The sequence below is a fragment of the Capsella rubella genome, unplaced genomic scaffold (genome assembly GCF_000375325.1).
Source record: "Capsella rubella cultivar Monte Gargano unplaced genomic scaffold, Caprub1_0 scaffold_2, whole genome shotgun sequence".
Lineage (NCBI taxonomy): Eukaryota > Viridiplantae > Streptophyta > Magnoliopsida > Brassicales > Brassicaceae > Capsella > Capsella rubella.
In genome coordinates, this window is record NW_006238922.1 from 11,121,317 (window position 1) to 11,138,315 (window position 16,999).

General features: G+C 35.8%; 4 protein-coding genes across 6 annotated transcripts; all 4 read left to right on the plus strand.

The window, feature by feature from the left end:
* The first annotated feature begins 293 nt into the window (after positions 1-293).
* LOC17896180 lies at positions 294-1,908 on the plus strand. The gene is made up of 6 exons (XM_023788103.1): positions 294-391; positions 482-598; positions 704-873; positions 956-1,156; positions 1,465-1,552; positions 1,663-1,908. Exons 1-5 carry the CDS (start codon positions 350-352, stop codon positions 1,538-1,540), a joined length of 606 nt encoding a protein of 201 aa, XP_023643871.1. The 5' UTR covers positions 294-349; the 3' UTR covers positions 1,541-1,552; positions 1,663-1,908.
* A 690-nt stretch (positions 1,909-2,598) lies between these two features.
* Positions 2,599-5,188, plus strand: LOC17895991 (pentatricopeptide repeat-containing protein At1g73400, mitochondrial). Of its 2 annotated transcripts, none has more exons than XM_023787637.1 (2): positions 2,599-4,581; positions 4,826-5,188. In XM_023787637.1, the coding sequence occupies exon 1, from the start codon at positions 2,679-2,681 to the stop codon at positions 4,386-4,388; it is 1,710 nt and encodes a 569-aa protein (XP_023643405.1). In that variant the 5' UTR covers positions 2,599-2,678; the 3' UTR covers positions 4,389-4,581; positions 4,826-5,188. The 2 variants fall into 2 exon arrangements, with proteins under 2 accessions (XP_023643405.1, XP_023643404.1); XM_023787636.1 differs by having other exon boundaries at positions 4,831-5,188.
* A 1,145-nt stretch (positions 5,189-6,333) lies between these two features.
* On the plus strand, positions 6,334-8,191 carry LOC17895486 (transcription factor MYB52). The gene is made up of 4 exons (XM_023787978.1): positions 6,334-6,415; positions 6,531-6,912; positions 7,031-7,459; positions 7,782-8,191. Exons 2-4 carry the CDS (start codon positions 6,798-6,800, stop codon positions 7,970-7,972), a joined length of 735 nt encoding a protein of 244 aa, XP_023643746.1. The 5' UTR covers positions 6,334-6,415; positions 6,531-6,797; the 3' UTR covers positions 7,973-8,191.
* Positions 8,192-9,504: 1,313 nt separating this feature from the next.
* On the plus strand, positions 9,505-16,798 carry LOC17895566 (conserved oligomeric Golgi complex subunit 3). Of its 2 annotated transcripts, none has more exons than XM_023788359.1 (25): positions 9,505-9,671; positions 9,833-9,916; positions 10,012-10,119; positions 10,311-10,355; positions 10,438-10,566; positions 10,656-10,715; positions 10,872-10,949; positions 11,177-11,262; positions 11,397-11,463; positions 11,619-11,681; positions 11,868-11,969; positions 12,158-12,262; positions 12,351-12,443; positions 12,751-12,839; positions 13,584-13,803; positions 14,067-14,156; positions 14,229-14,345; positions 14,449-14,481; positions 14,638-14,724; positions 14,805-14,867; positions 15,041-15,157; positions 15,477-15,569; positions 15,782-15,907; positions 16,218-16,318; positions 16,474-16,798. In XM_023788359.1, exons 1-25 carry the CDS (start codon positions 9,582-9,584, stop codon positions 16,601-16,603), a joined length of 2,376 nt encoding a protein of 791 aa, XP_023644127.1. In that variant the 5' UTR covers positions 9,505-9,581; the 3' UTR covers positions 16,604-16,798. The 2 variants fall into 2 exon arrangements, with proteins under 2 accessions (XP_023644127.1, XP_023644128.1); XM_023788360.1 differs by having other exon boundaries at positions 10,438-10,512; positions 10,620-10,715.
* Positions 16,799-16,999: the final 201 nt, after the last annotated feature.

Sequence of the window (16,999 nt, forward strand, 5' to 3'; positions counted from 1 at the left end):
AATGATCACAACAAGAATCTCACAAGTCAATACTACGCTAATAGCCCACTTGACCAATAATCTGAAGCGAAGAAACATAACTGATAACTTGTTGTCGTTGATATTGGTCATTAGTGAACTGATATTGTTAATTGTGCACCCCTTTTGTTAAATCAGTGCGCAATTTACACCCCTTTTGTTAGTTTAGAGAAGATGGCCCATCAAAAATAAAAAGGCCTCGATAGAAGAAAGCCCACTAAAAACTGAATAAAGGGTTTTTTTTTTTTTTTTTTTTTCTGTTTGTGTGTTGGTATCTCTCCTCCTCTTGTTATCGAAAAACCTAGCAGTGTTTTCTCTACACAAATTTTCCATGGACTGGAGGCTCAAGACATGCTCGACATCTTCTAACGATGTTATTTTCTTCTTCTTCTTCTTCTTCTTCTTAGATAGTTTTGCAGTCGAGGAACTAAATAGCTTTTGTTTGTGTATGTGTTTTTCCTAGCTAATTGAGCAGGAAATAAAAAAATTGAGGAAATCTTGCGAAAAGTTGACTGAAACTTTTGAGAAACTACAAGAGATTATTCTAAACGGGCGCAATCTACCGGTAGTTTCATTCAAGGTATATGTTTGTTTTACTAGATGGTTTTTATATATATGTTTTAAAGAAATTTGAAACTTTTCTTTGTATATTGAAACCAAAGAAATATTGTTTTGTGGTCGAAAGGAGAAAGAAGCCCCCGAAATAAAGGTGCAACCGACCCTTCTCGTTAAAGGATTTGATGAATCCCTTCCTAGGGATGAAATCAAGACCGCATTGTGGAAACATTTCAGTACGTGTGGAAAGGTCACAGATGTTCATGTTCCCATAAACTTTAAAACCGGTGCTCCCTTGAGGTTTGTTTTTGTTTGCATCCACCAACAAACAAAGAAGAATATATGTTTTAATTTTGAGTTTTGATATCTTTTCGTTTTACAGATATGCTTGCATTCTTCTGGAAGATCATACAAAGGGGTTTGCACTCAGAGGAAGTCTTTTGAGGGGGCGAGAGCTCCAAGTTTACATGATCAATAATTCAGATCAATTTGGTTGGTTTCGTAACCTTACTATTTACCGTCCATATAAGCCATCGTTCGCTGTAAGAGACGATTTGATATGTGACATTAGAAGAAAAATCAGGTAAACAAATATAGCAAAATTAAAATTTTATTTCTTTTTATTTGATAGCAAATATTGACATTAGAAGAAAAGTATGATATGTGTTATTAAACGGAAAGACGAATGATTGGTGAGTCCTTGTATCCGTGTTTGTGAAATTTACATTGCTCTGCAACTACATATATGTATTGTTTTGGTATGTATCTAATGTAGAGTCCTTTCGAACCAATCACACAAAGCATTATTATGATATCTGTGATGATTATGGTGTGGGTTGGTTCATGATCATATGGTTTTAGATTGATCTCTGTTTATTTTTGTAATGACAGGTTGAGGGAGGCTCAGAAAAAACTGCGAAAGGCTGGAAAGTTGAGTTCGAAGCAACTTCGAATCAGTCCTCTTTAGAAGAAAACTCAGGTAAACAAATATAGAGCAAAATTAAAATTTCATTTCTTGATCACAAACAAAGTGTGTGTATATATATATATATATATATTGTTAATTCGGGGATGATTTTGGTAATGTAGGCAGAGGAAGCAGATCGTTGGAACTCGTTTTAGTAAGGTTGGTCGTTTCACTGCTTTGACCGTCCTTGTTAAAGACTTGTAATTGTCGCTTTACCGTTTCTGCTAGCTACTTCTTTCTCGACCACAGCGCGCTCTCCATCAAAATATTTAATATCATACCTAATTTGCCTACGAAAAAACGGAACATATATTGGAAAGACAGTTATTAGTCGGAAAGTTCTTGTAACAAAGATTCAAATCTCAAAAGCGCTAGAGCGTAGCAAGAAGAAACAGTTCTAGGGAACAGTGACCATCATAACAGAAGTGCGACTTGAACAAGTACAATATTCTCTGGTCATTCTCCCCAATTGATAGTCGAGTGCAGCTCTACATACTCTAATTATCTTCCACCAACCTTTACTAATATCAGTCCCAACATATCTTCCTCTATTCTCCCGACACATTTGAGCAACCTTGACTTTGATTTAATCATAACTCAAAGCAATTCAACGGTGTGGAAAATAATAATAATAATACAACTTGTTTTCTTAATGTAGAGTTGGGAAAAAGAAAAAGGCTGTCCTCTCTGCCGCTGGTTGCATTTTTTTGTCATCTGAAATTGAAATTATATTAATACTCCACAAGAAAAAAAATTGTATGGTTCAATTTTATTAAAAAAATATATACATCAAATGTTTGATATTTTTCTAACTTTGGGTTTGTAAAAAGTTAAATTGTGTTTTTTTCTCCAAAAATTTCGCAATTGTGTTTTTTTCCCTAAAAATATTGTTAATTTTGCACCCGTTTTGGTAAACTAGCACTAGTGTGCAATTCACACCAAATCAAAACAGTGTTTGTTTGTCAAAGAGAAGATGGCCCATTAACAATGAAAAGGCCTCAATAGAAGAAAGCCCATTAAAAAAAACTTCCAGCTCTCTCTCTCTCTCTCCCCATTACCGTCTCCTTCCTCTGGTTTGCTCTCAGTCTCTTTGGCTAGTAACGTCGCAAAAGATATATATTTTCCGAGTGATTTCTGAATGATGCGAAGGCTGTTCTCATATTTTGTCCGTTCTAGATTACCCTTATATCTTGCGACACCACCACCAAAACAAACGTCCGCACTTTTATCTCATCTGTTGAGTTCTCCTCGTCTATCTTCTATTCAAATCGACAAAATCTCTTCTTTCTCGAGGCATCGATACTGTTCTACGACTTTGTTAGACCCAGAATTTGAAATTTCCCATGGAGAACAGGTTTCTCAAGATCAATCACTGGTTTATTTCAAGGAAAATGATATTAGAACAACGGGTTCTACTCATGCGGCTGGAATCTTACACGAAGCTATAATGGCGAATTTGAATGCGTATGATGATATGGAAAAAGCCCTTGATGAATCTGGTGTGGAGTTGACAACTCCTGTGGTCTGCAAGATCTTACAAAGGCTTCAATACGAGGAAAAGACGGCTTTTCGGTTCTTCACTTGGGCTGGACATCAGGTACATTACTCACATGAGCCTACTGCTTATAATGAGATGATTGATATATTATCAAGCACCAAGTACAAAAACAAGCAGTTTAGGATTGTCATTGATATGCTTGATTACATGAAGAGAAACAACAAAACCGCTGTTCCTACGGATGTTCTGTTAGAGATTCTCAGGAAGTATTGTGAGAGGTATTTGACTCATGTTCAGAAATTCGCCAAGAGGAAAAGGATTAGAGTGAAGACGCAGCCCGAGATTAATGCTTTTAATATGCTTCTTGATGCTCTGTGTAAGTGTGGTTTGGTAAAGGAGGGTGAAGCTTTACTTAAAAGGATGAGGCACAAGGTTAAACCTGATGCGAATACATTCAATGTCTTGTTCTTTGGGTGGTGTAGAGTGAGAGACCCTAAAAAGGCGATGAAGCTGCTTGAAGAGATGATCCAAGCTGGTCATAAACCGGAGAATTTCACTTATTGTGCTGCTATTGATACTTTCTGCCAAGCTGGGATGGTGGATGATGCAGCTGCTTTGTTCGATTTCATGATAACCAAAGGCTCTGCAGTTTCTGCTCCAACCGCAAGAACTTTTGCTTTAATGATTGTGGCGCTGGCGAAGAATGACAAAGTGGAAGAATGCTTTGAGCTAATTGGGCGTATGATAAGCACTGGTTGCCTTCCTGATGTGTCAACATACAAGGACGTAATTGAAGGTATGTGTATGGCTGGAAAGGTTGAGGAAGCGTACAAGTTCTTGGATGAGATGAGCAATAAAGGTTACCCGCCTGATATTGTCACTTATAATTGCTTTCTTAGGGTATTGTGTGAGAATAGAAAGAGCGATGAAGCACTTAAACTTTATGGGAGAATGGTAGAGTCATGTTGTGCTCCTAGCGTCCAAACATACAACATACTGATATCTATGTTTTTCGAAATGGATGATCCTGATGGGGCATTCAATACATGGAAAGAAATGGATGAAAGAGATTGTGTTCAGGACATTGAGACCTATTGTGTTATGATCAATGGGCTTTTCGACTGTCACAGAGATAAGGAGGCGTGTTTTCTGCTGGAAGAGGTTGTGAACAAAGGACTCAAACTGCCATATCGAGCGTTTGACGCTTTTTTGATGCGTCTATCTACTGTTGGTAATCTCAAAGCAATCCATAAGCTTTCTGAACATATGAAAAAGTTCTACAATCATAGTATGGCTAGGCGTTTTGCACTCAGTGAGAAGAGGAAAAGTACGAATCTCAGAGGGAAGTAATGGGAACTGAAAACCCGTGGACCATATCATCATACTAAAACAAAGAACCATTCTCAGCAGTGCGATGACAATGATGTGATGATTCTGTTGTCTCGAGAGGAGCTCTTCGTGATTCTGATATGAAATTTCACCCCTCACAGTCCCCAAATCTGGACCAAGAATCATGGTCTCAAAAGCAAAGAAACCTATCCAGGTCTGTTGTCTAATGGTAATATTGGTTTTCATGGAAAAGCTCTCACCACACACAATATGTTTAAGATGTTCGTTTAAAGTCATTGTATTGACCATTCCGTGCATAGAGCGGAACTTTGTATGATCCTTAGCAATGTGAGAGGCCAGTTTTCTTTATGGCTCATGACTATTCTGGTTTGCCTTCTGTTTTTTGCTCTCCTTATTCTCGAGTTTGATGTGAGATTCTTGAAATATTCTGATGCTAGAACAGTGTTGGCTTCATCGTTCAACTAAGACAAACGAGGTTTCACCAGTTCTGGTAACGGGTTCAAGTCTGAAGAACTCTTGGTGAAGACTGAAGACATGACAGTTCGTCTGTCAGCAATTGGTGGAAGTAACCGTACATTAGTAAAATGCAAACCGAACTGGACCGGTTTATTGGAATCAGGATACGGTTTAGTTGAATGAGTTATGTATGTTGAAGAAAATAGGTTTAGTTTAGTTATGATAGGTTCGAAACTGAACAAGGCTTCTCTCCTAACTACCAATAGAACAAATTGAAGTTGGTTATGGCTTCTTTCCCAACTAACTCTCTCTGTTTTTATATTTTTTTTCCTACTAAACTTTACCAGCAATTATTTTTGGTTTTTGCATAAAGAAAATAATAATTAAAAAAAAAATCAAAGAAATGTTCGAATTAATTCCCACGGAACATACAATGTAATAACCGATTCTGTTTTAGTCCTCAAAGTACGAAACCTATAAAGTTCCGTTTTGGACAAGAGAGAAAAAAAATACAAAGGTGCTTGGAGACCAAATATTTTGACCACCTATGTATTTTTTTACGACTAAAATGTTTGACCACATCACAATTAAACAAATATTTTTAGCTAATATACTATTTTATTTGCAGGTTATGAAAAAGAAATTTATAAATTGTAATATATTATTCTTCACTTGTTTTACTACTAGTAATTAAAAAAAAAAAAAACAGAATACATATTTGTCCCGTGATGCCTCATCTAGTAAGTTAAAAACTTAAAACCAAGTTAGTTTGTTAAGCCTTGGGGGGTTAAAAAACTAAATTAACATATCTGAAAAAGGTTAGTTGTATTGTCTCCACGTTGGCCGATATATTCCGAATTAAGGTTTGAGAAAACACTGATTAGGTCTGAAAGGTTATCAAAAACCTATCCATCAATATTTATATACCACCTGCCATTTAACCAGAAGTCCACAACATTGTTACCAAACTCTCTCCTTTTGCTCTTTTTTTTTTTTTTTTTTTTTTCTTTTTTGGGATTTTGTTTCCATAATTGATATTTCAAATTTGTCTTAAGCAATTAAATCAGAATCCCCTATTGACTAAACTAACAAAGGCGATATATACTGGAATGTCAAATGTCTTATGATCCATATCGAATGCTTGTAATGTTTCAAGACATAACATGACTATAAACAAACATACGTATATATCGGAATATATCTTTTATTTAATTATCAACGAGTTAACAAATAATATTTGGTATTATAATATTATGTAAATACGTACGTAGATTGTCCAAGAATCAAGATTACACAAAACGTAGATGAGTATTGGTGGCTTGAAGTAGCGGGTGTAGGTTAGAACTTAGAAACAAACCTTAGATTAATTAAATACTATACAAAGAGACGTTGAGAGGTTAACGAAATGCTCAGCCCACACGAAGCAATCTCTCTACCCTTATTACATTCCATGAAGTAATTAAAATCTAAAGTTATAGAAATAAAGAAACGAATTAAGAAAAAGGTAGATTACTTAAAAGGAGGTGTTGTGTTGGTTAGGGAAGACGTTGGCATCAGTCGCCGGTAGAGAGGTCCGTCCAAACCCTCCCGACTCTCTAACGGATTTTATCTATTTTATTTTTCTTCATATATTGTATTTATTTTATACTTTCTATAATATATATATATATAAATGTATACGTGCAGGTGCTCTTCAGCTTTCTTCTTGTTCCCACATACCCATCTTCCCCAACCTTTGGCCAAGAAAAACAATCTTTAGGGTTTTAAATTTCGATATTTATATAGTATGCAAACGCACCAAAAATATTCGCGTACGTTATTGATATAGCATCTGTGTGTTTTTTGTGGGTACTATTATCTCCTTGTTCTTGTATCGGTTTGGATCGGTAAAGTTAGTTAAAAAAAAAGAAGAAGTAATTAGCTAGATCGGCGTAAAGAAGAAAAGGATCGATCATGTGCAGTCGAGGCCATTGGAGACCAGCGGAAGACGAGAAGCTGAAGGATCTGGTCGAACAATACGGTCCTCATAATTGGAACGCCATAGCCCTCAAGCTCCCTGGTCGATCTGGTAATAAGTTATTAATAATATCTTATAGCTAGGGTTGGTCCATATATACAAAAGACTAGCTAGGGTTTGATATATAATATATATACATATTAATTAAGTTGCGTTGGTGTATGTTCAGGTAAGAGTTGTAGATTGAGATGGTTTAATCAATTGGATCCGAGGATAAACCGAAACCCTTTCACGGAAGAAGAAGAAGAAAGACTTTTAGCGGCTCACCGGATCCATGGGAACAGATGGTCGATCATTGCAAGGCTCTTCCCCGGAAGAACCGACAACGCCGTCAAGAACCATTGGCACGTCATCATGGCTCGTCGCACACGCCAAACCTCCAAGCCTCGTCTTCTACCCTCCACGACTTCTTCTTCCTCTCTGATGGCGAGTGAACAAATCATGATGAGTTCTGGTGGTTATCATATTAATAATAACTCCCGTGATCCCAAGAGTGTACTCGGAGACGTTATCAAATTCCCTTACCAATTCTCTCATATCAATCATCTTCAGTTCCTTAAGGAGTTTTTCACTGGCAAGATCGCTTTAAATGCCAAAGGTAAGTAAAGTACTCAAGATGATGAAGAATTATCCAATTATCCATTTCCGATAAAAGTGTGTGCATGTTCGTATGATTGTTGCACGAATTAATATAATGATGCAAAATTATTATGTTCCAAAAATTTTCATTAATTAATGGAGTTTGACAGATTTTTTTCATTGCATAATATCAAAATTTTGTGACAAAAGTTCATTTTTTGTTGTTGTAGTCGTAGTCATATATCAGCTTCGTCATTACCTTGAATAATCTCTATGTATATTTCTTTCATAAATTTACAGTTTCGTCATTAGTTAGCTTGACTAATTTTGATTTCTATCAGATGGGATCGCAGCAAACCAGAGTAAACCAATGGAGTTTTATAATTTTTTACAAGTAAACACGGATTCATCAAACAAGAGCGAGATAATTGATCAAGATTCAGATCAAAGCAACCCCAATGACTCGGACAACAATAACGAAAGTCGTGTTCCCTTCTTCGACTTTTTGTCTGTTGGAAACTCTGCCTCTTAGGATTAGCATCTTTCGCAGAACACCGTACGTACATTTCTAGCTTGACTATTTAGTCCGTACAAGTACGAGACTCTAGCTAGATCGTTAACATGTATGTTTGATGTGTAAAATTAGTGAGCACTTGTCTGATAAATATGCGAGAAAAGAGACCTACTATGTTAATATATGTACATGTACCCATCAAACTTAATTATCAGTATGTTCGATACAATTTGTTTATTCTCTCTCGTATATGAAGTTCGATAATACGTACGTAATCATATAATAATTGGTGACCAAATGAAACATTAATCATACAAAATCTTGTATGACGGCGTTGTTATTTTAGGAAAAAACGGTTTTGTGGTAAACTAGAGAAGAGAACAAAAGATGTCGTGTAGCAAAAAGAAATAGATGCATTCGCATCTGCGGACTAATCAAATATATGTATAATGTATATCGCTTACGGTCAAGATAATGCACGAATGAAACCCTTAAATGATCATATAGGTTCCTTGCAACTACATATCCATATATAACTGATGTGATCACACACTGACACACACACATATATATATATATATAGACATTGGATGATATATAACTCTCTGTATGTAGAAAGAGAGATCTAAATCATGTAACACTATCAACTTATAACTCATTATATATTAATCAACTTTTTAATCTTTTAAGTCTAATTTGTCTTTTAGAAATCTCTTTTGTAATGATAGTTTGTTAATTTCATAACATCAAGTTTCGAATTATATATAATTGATAAAGTAAACGTTTTATACAATATTTAGTTACAAGTTAGCACTATATATATTCAGGATATTACAAGATTGATTTTTTTAAGGATATTACTAGATATTACAAGATTAATTGAATTATTTGTTTTAGGATATTACAAGATTAATTGAAATCTGATTAGCTTAAGGGAAAAAAAAAGAGTTCCGAAGTCTTTAAAGGGAAAAGAAATTTGAATGCAATGTGATTGTAAACGTACAAACTATATATATAGAAGTTTTGATAACTTCGGGTTAAACCTTTTAATGGTGAAGTATGATAATGGGAAAGACGAAATGGATGTTGGAGTAGAGACGTAAACTTGGGCGTAGTTATCAGCCACCAAGAAATATATATCATAACAATACACCAAAGTAAAAGTAAATAAAAAAATAACAAAGCACAAATCTTAATGGAATGTAGTTGGAAAAGAAAAAAAAAAAAGCACAAATCTTGACAGTTGACACCACTTATAACCACACTTTGTAGTTTGTTTTTCAAAATTCAATTTTTATTCATTAAAATTGTATAACTACATTAAAATATCTAAAGTGAAATTTGAAAGAACTTAAGGATTAAACTTGCAATTGACATATTTGATACATTCTGCTGATCTCGTCGCACGTGTAAAAAATGGTCTTGTATTGGAAACTCACGTTTCGCGTTTACACCAAACGCAAACGCTGAAAAGCGTTTTGTTTTGGTTCTTGTCACTGTAACTCTTGTCTGAATCGCAAACAAATGAACACATTTTCAAGTTCAAAAGAGCAAGTATCGATTACGCTCTGATCAAATCAAAGCCGAGAGATTCATAATTTTCGAAGGAACCACCATAGTCCCATAGATGATGGCGGCAAAGGCGGCTTCGTCTTCCAGCCTCCCCAAGTCTGGAGCCATCTCCAAAGGCTACAATTTCGCTTCAAACTGGGAACAGGTAACCGCACAATCTGAGCTCGAGATCCATCCATTGATGAGTCTAGTGTCCGGTGTGCCTGTATCTTGATCCTTTGTTCAGATACAATGGTTGGATCTTAAAATGATAGCTCTGTTTGTTGAGAATATACTGATTTGTAATGTGGTTAATTCCCGTTGCAGAGCGCTCCTTTGACAGAGCAGCAACAAGCAGCTATAGTTTCATTATCCCACGCAGTCGCTGAGCGCCCATTTCCTGCCAATCTTGTGAGTCTGCGGTTTTTTAGTTTTGGATGTTGTTTGAGAAATGTTTTCCTTTTTTTCTTTTTGGTTTTGATGTCAGTGTTAGTTCATGGTTATAGGTGCATGAGCATGTTCCCCGTCCCGAGAATGGCTTGTCTGTCTCAGCAGAGGACACTACTTTGGGAGATTCTGGAGCAATTGAAGCTGTTTTGGTTAATACAAATCAGGTAATTTCTTCTCCTGCAACTTGATATTCCAAAGATTTGTGACATCTGTGGAGAAAAATTCATGCTTAGTTGAAATTTTGTTGTTGCAAGTACTATAGGAGTTGCGTTTGTATTCGTGGGCATCCTTATCTCGCATCTTTATATGTGTACTAATGCTTCTTCCCATTCGACTTATGTTGTTTTTATGACAGTTCTACAAATGGTTTACTGATCTTGAATCTGCAATGAAGTCTGAGGTTAGTGATATTCTTGTTGTTCCGAGGTTAAATGTTGGAAAACATTAGTTGAAATGTTTCTAAATTATTTGTTCTGACATAGACAGAGGAAAAATATCGGCACTATGTCAATACTTTAACTGAGCGCATCCAAACGTGTGATGATATACTTCACCAGGCAGGTTTCCACCAAGTTTTGCACATCACTGTGGACTGTGGTCTTACCTTGCCGGTAAGTTATTAGGCATTTCCTTCATTATTGACCTTAAGATTTCTCCTGTGCAGGTTGATGAGACACTTGACCTATTTAATGAACTGCAGCTTCAACATCAAGGAGTTACAACAAAGACTAAAACTCTTCATGATGCATGTGACCGGCTGGTATTTTTTTCTCTGTCTTTTATGCAACAAGATGATTTATTGTTTCTCCTAACTCTTGCACGTTTAATATCAAAATGACAAACAAAAGATGACTAGCTATTGATTGTTGTAGTTTGGTTGCATGAGCTAATTTTCGCTTTCATCTACCTTTTCTAGTTAATGGAGAAACAGAAATTGATGGAATTTGCAGAAGCTCTAAGGAGTAAGCTCAACTATTTTGATGAACTGGAGAATGTAAGATTTAAATTCTGGTCTACCTGAATATATTTTTGCCACATATCAAAAGTGTGTAGTTGCTTGAGGTGTCTCCTTGTCTTGCTCATTATTGATCTATTTGAATTTCACCTGGGGTACTGAAGTTCATTATGTATGTTTCTTACTGAATACTGACTGTAAATTTAAGAGGAAATACCAACAAGGTAAAATTGCTCTAATATCTTCTTCTTTCTTGTTTTTCGCAGATCTCCTCCAATTTTTATTCTCCAAATATGAATGTTTCAAATTCAAACTTTCTCCCACTACTGAAACGGCTTGATGAGTGCATATCGTGAGTAAATGATGTTGCATTCAATATTATGAAATTTACAGTCACTACTTAGCAATTTTCTAGAAGAATGCCGCACCTAAGTTCTTCCTTCTTCCTTCTCCCTTGAGCTGGTTGTATTTATATGAACTCTGTAGGTACATCGAAGATAATACTCAATATGCGGAGTCTAGTGTTTATTTGCTCAAATTTCGTCAGCTCCAGGTACTAGAAGAGCTTCCCCCTTTCTCCCTCACAGAGATACATGTGGTTTTACAGTTCTTAGTATGCACAAACACAGAAACTGTTTCCAGAATCATACGAGAGATCAGTAACTTGTAATTAGTTCTCGAGAAGACTAACATTTACAATTTTTACATTCACGGGCCTTGGGCATGATTCGAACTTACATTCTTTCAGTGCTCAAAACTGCTGCTTCCCAGGTATTTTTTTTTTGTAACCTGCCTCTATTCCTGCACAGCTTACACAAAGCATGTATATAGTTCTAGTGACTAATTATGTATATTCATATATATTGCATATCTATATGCATGTAATCTATGCAGGTAGAGTGAATTTTGTAGTTATGCCTAGTTTCCTTAAGACATACATGTTAAATGCATTGGCAGGTTCAAGCAGCATTTCGTGGGACAGGTGGAAACAAAACATCTGTCTCAGAGGGTGTTGAGGCATCTATTATATATGTACGCTTCAAGGCTGCTGCAAGTGAGGTGATAATATTTGGCTTTCTTTCAATGTTAGTGCAGAAGTGCTAGGGTCACAATATTAGATAAGAAAACAATGAGAAATAGCTTTGGTAGCATCATTCATTGTCAATTTTGCTACTTTAGTCTTAGCATTATGATATGGTTGTATTTTCTTTCTTTTGACATTGAACATCGAAAAAATTATTTTCCAGCTTAAACCTGTATTGGAGGAAATCGAAAGTAGGTCAGCAAGAAAGGAATATGTTCAAATTCTTGCAGAATGCCACAGACTATATTGTGAACAACGGCTCTCACTTGTGAGTTCATCTTCTGGAATACAATATGGTTTAGTTTCTGTCTGCAAAAAACTTGAATTGCCTGTTTACTCTCATTTCACATTATCAGGTAAAAGGCATAGTTCACCAACGAGTCTCTGATTTCGCCAAGAAAGAAGCACTGCCATCTTTGACTAGATCGGGTTGTGCATATCTTATGCAGGTATATGAAGGAAAGTAAAGGGAAAAATACCCCACTTTATTCATGAGGGATACTAGGAGCTGTACCAGTTTAGTAGAAAAAGGTCCTTTCATCATGAGGAATAGAAACATAAAAGAAAATTGAGAATGTTAGTATAGCTATTAATCTGTACTGCGATTTCAAAGGTCAGGCAAAGGTCTGTTTGAGAGAGAGAACGGCTGGATGATCAGCTTTAGCAACTGAGGATTTTAGAGATGCTTGATGGAATTGGTTTTGTAAACATGAAATTACTGCACTACATGTCTTTAACCTCAATTGTGATTTTCAGGTTTGTCATATGGAGCATCAACTGTTTACTCATTTCTTTCCAGCATCATCAGAAGAAGTTTCAAGTCTGGCACCTTTAGTGGATCCTTTGTAAGTTTATATTTTCCGTGCTTTCACCATCTCTAATTCTGTACAATTTATCCCTAAATAATTTTTTGGTGCTTTTTATACTGAGATACAGACTGAATTATTTAGAGCCATAAGCATCTAATATTTCTACTTGAATATTTTTCTTAAAAATTGAGAAGTTACGTTTAGTCTGCTTCTCATTCTCTTCACACCGTTAGGCATTTGGAGCCGAAAATTCATCCCAATATCCCATCATTATTTCATTTGTGAATTAAGAACCTACTTTTGCTGTCTTTGTCTCGATAATATTATCTTGATTTGTTTTTTAATGCTAATCCTTTTTAGAGATGGAAAATTTATATAGTCGTTTGATCCACTATACTGTAGTCAGTGTTCTTTGAACCTGATAGTAACTTCTCAAAAGTCTAGATTCAGAGAAGTGTGTTTACATAAGTGTTCATGTTTGAGTATGGAACAAGTGTAGGAAAAAAAAAAAAAAAAGAGTATGGAACAAGTATGAATTTTTCTGGCTAGTATCTTCCAGATTGATTTGGTTTGTTATATCTTGTGCAATACTTCCAATTACAATGTAGTTGTAGTCAGTGGATGCACTACACTGTAATCAACTTTCTTAGAATCTGATTTTGGCTTATTAATTGTCTAGGATTCAGAAACAATGATTAAGCGTAAGGAATCCAGATTGTTTTCGTTTGTTATATCTTATTTTAGTGCATCAATTTATCATATTTGTTTGTTCCCAAACAGGTCTACGTACTTGTATGATATTTTACGCCCAAAACTGATTCACGAAGCAAATATTGATCTTCTATGTGAGCTCGTTCATATCCTTAAAGTTGAAGTCCTGGGGGAGCTGTCAGCTAGACAGAGTGAACCCCTCGCTGGACTGCGGCCTACATTACAAAGAATTTTGGCCGATGTCAATGAGAGATTGACTTTCCGTGCCAGAACATATATTCGAGATGAGGTGCAGTATCGGTTTACCATGACCTTTACTTCCATATGTGTCGTCTTCTCATTTGCGATTATATAGAAACAGGAAACTTTGTATGCTGTCACCCCTAAGATGAATCACTCTACTACTGATAAGATGAACTGTTATAACTGTGGCACTGATCAACCTTTAAATAGAGAAATTTGCTAGAGTTTTGGCTGTGTTATCCTGTTTCGTCTTAGAAGACTTTACTTTTCTTGAGCTGCTCTGTTCGAATCCCCTTCTTACTTGTGCAGATAGCAAATTATATTCCTACTGATGAAGATCTGGATTATCCTGCAAAGCTGGAGGGGTCTCCTAATACAACATCTGAAACTAATCTCGGGGTAGAACGAAATTCTCAAATTATTCCTTTGGGTTTGTTAATCTTTAGCTATATACTTATTTCTAAGATGCAGGATGATGAAAACGCTGATGTATTTAAGACTTGGTATCCACCTTTGGAAAAGACTCTCTCTTGTCTATCTAAATTATATCGATGCTTGGAGCCTGCAGTCTTCACTGGATTAGCACAGGCAAGACTATCAGTAACTTTATTGCTTCTCCTTCTGTCAAAGAAAATACACCAATTCACATTTAGGAAAACTTGTCTAACAAACCTTCTCTTCTGTTCTACAGGAAGCTGTTGAAGTTTGCTCTCTGTCAATTCAAGTAAGCAAGCTAGAAACCCAGATTTTTCTCGCCTTGATTTTTGTTCTTTCAGTTGTCCTTATTTAGTGTTTTTGTTTTCTTTTAATTACCAAGTTTTTACATCTGCTTCACGTATACATAGTTGAGATGTCCAATATTTTGTCAAATATGCAACAGAAAGCCAGCAAGCTTATCGTTAAGCGATCAGCTACAATGGATGGCCAGCTTTTCCTTATGAAGTATCTTCTTATCTTGAGAGAACAGGTTAAGGCTAATTTATCTTTTGTTTGCTTCTTTTGCTATTAAGTAAGTCAATGACATTAAAAATTATTGTTTGTTTCCAGATTGCGCCTTTTGACATAGAATTTTCAGTCACCCACAAAGAGCTTGATTTCTCTCATTTACTGGTTAGTTCCTCAACATTCAAATGACTAAATCTACTTTGTGTGATAGATCTTTCTTTCTAGCCTTCGAGAGAAGCTTCTTTTTGGTGCACATTTCTGATCTTTTTCCCCTTCAGTTTCTTTCTTTGCTGATGACTTCGCTATCCTCTGATTATCCATGTCAAAAATGTGGTTAGGAACACTTGAGAAGGATACTTAGAGGTCAAGCGTCACTTTTTGACTGGTCTAGGTCAAGCTCCCTAGCAAGGACCCTGTCACCTCGAGTTTTGGAGAGTCAAATAGATGCCAAGAAGGTTGGTAATTTTTTCTCTTCCATCAACAATCAATTGCAACTGTTCTTCATGTTTACATAAGTTTGCCACTCAGATGTGTTAATCACATTGTAAAATTTAAATCTTGAGCATCTTCCTGCGAGACTGATGTACAATATTAGTGAAAGATTGAGAATTTAATTTCATAGTCTGGGTTATATTTCTGCTAAGACGTTAGGCTCAAGAGATATGGCAATTTTTTTGGTTGTATCTTGCTTACCTGGATGTCTTATTCTATGCCTGGGTCATTGCATTGCTTGATATGTGTACGGGAATGATGCATAGACCTTTATTTTCGCAGGAACTAGAAAAATGTCTTAAGACGACGTGTGAGGAGTTCATCATGTCAGTCACAAAGCTAGTTGTGGATCCTATGCTTTCATTTGTGACCAAGGTTGGTTTCTCCTTTCCGTTATTCTGGGAAAATGTTTTTCAAAGTTTTGTTAAGACTCTAGACGTCATCGGAAAAGTTAAACTCAGCATCCTTTGCACTGTTTGATATTAAATACAATGCACCGATATTAAGAAGATGATCTGTTTTTCCTCTCCTAATGGAATACTGTAATAGTTTTGCTATATATATACATTGTATACTTGTATATGCAGGTCACAGCCATAAAAGTTGCTCTTTCCACCGGAACTCAGAATCAAAAGGTTGATTCTGTCATGGCTAAGCCGCTGAAGGAACAAGCTTTCGCTACACCGGATAAGGTGGCTGAACTTGTTCAAAAGGTATGAGATAGATAATTTACTCTTTAGTTATTTCTTTTTCTTTTTCTTCAAGGTATATATCTGAGAAATAGAGATGGCAGCTATTTCTGGTTCCCTTTTACTAAGCTCTGAGCCATGATACTGAAAACTCTGTTCATAGGCAGTTTTAGCCTCTAAGTACTAACAAATATAGATGCCAGTGATACGTTGAACATGCGGTTGTGGTTCCTTAGGTAGTTATCTTACTGTGATAAATATATAACACGCAATGGAAAACCAAATCCCTCAGCAAAAAGGGAAAGGCTGATTTGTATTACATGACTTTAACCAGGTATATGCAGCAATACAGCAAGAGTTGCTTCCGATTTTAGCAAAAATGAAACTCTATTTGCAAAACCCATCAACAAGGACCATACTTTTCAAGCCAATCAAGTAAGTCCATTTCTCGAAATTTGATCAACCATCTAAACTATCTTTGGCTGGTTTACATATCTGTGTTTGTCCTAATCCCTCGCGTCAGCACCCAAATATCTTGCTAGTTTGAATACGACAAATGGATGATCATATGTATATGTTTTTGCATTCAGGACAAATATAGTGGAAGCTCATACCCAGGTGGAGTCCTTACTTAAAGCTGAGTACTCAGCAGAAGAACAAGCCAATATCAATATGATCTCTATTCAGGATTTGCAAACCCAACTCGATAATTTCCTTTAAGGTCATGGCTCAATCAATACCCAATATCCGATTTAATTATTTTTGACTACTTTACAAGAGTTGGCTTTAGAGGATAACATATAGCATTATTATTATGTAACAAAGAACTCTTCACACACTTTTGACCTCGAACATTCAGTCTATTTTGTTCTTATGCTTATATGAGCTAGCTGTCAAGCTCTTCTTTGCTTGCTTCATGGATGGTATAAATACGGACAAACAAAAAACCATGGTACTATGTAAGAAAGAAACAATTATATATATGTCAATCTCAATGTCAATGTAATGTAATTTGGGATTATATATCAACTTGGTAAGATAATAAACTCAGGTGCCATATAAAAGAAGTGATTTTCTTAAATAATGGAATGGGGCTGTTTTCCCATGAATAATCCA

Bases quoted from the DNA above. Each gene is read 5' to 3' on its own strand.
- LOC17895486 (XM_023787978.1), top strand. From the start codon at position 6,798: ATGTGCAGTCGAGGCCATTGGAGACCAGCGGAAGACGAGAAGCTGAAG. The intron at 6,913-7,030 runs GTAATAAGTTAT...GTGTATGTTCAG, and splicing joins CAAGCTCCCTGGTCGATCTG to GTAAGAGTTGTAGATTGAGA. The intron at 7,460-7,781 runs GTAAGTAAAGTA...GATTTCTATCAG, and splicing joins GATCGCTTTAAATGCCAAAG to ATGGGATCGCAGCAAACCAG.
- LOC17895566 (XM_023788359.1), top strand. From the start codon at position 9,582: ATGATGGCGGCAAAGGCGGCTTCGTCTTCCAGCCTCCCCAAGTCTGGA. The intron at 12,840-13,583 runs GTAAGTTTATAT...GTTCCCAAACAG, and splicing joins GCACCTTTAGTGGATCCTTT to GTCTACGTACTTGTATGATA. The intron at 14,868-15,040 runs GTTAGTTCCTCA...AAATGTGGTTAG, and splicing joins TTGATTTCTCTCATTTACTG to GAACACTTGAGAAGGATACT.
- LOC17896180 (XM_023788103.1), top strand. From the start codon at position 350: ATGGACTGGAGGCTCAAGACATGCTCGACATCTTCTAACGAT. The intron at 599-703 runs GTATATGTTTGT...TGTGGTCGAAAG, and splicing joins TACCGGTAGTTTCATTCAAG to GAGAAAGAAGCCCCCGAAAT. The intron at 1,157-1,464 runs GTAAACAAATAT...TTGTAATGACAG, and splicing joins GACATTAGAAGAAAAATCAG to GTTGAGGGAGGCTCAGAAAA.
- LOC17895991 (XM_023787637.1), top strand. From the start codon at position 2,679: ATGATGCGAAGGCTGTTCTCATATTTTGTCCGTTCTAGATTACCCTTA.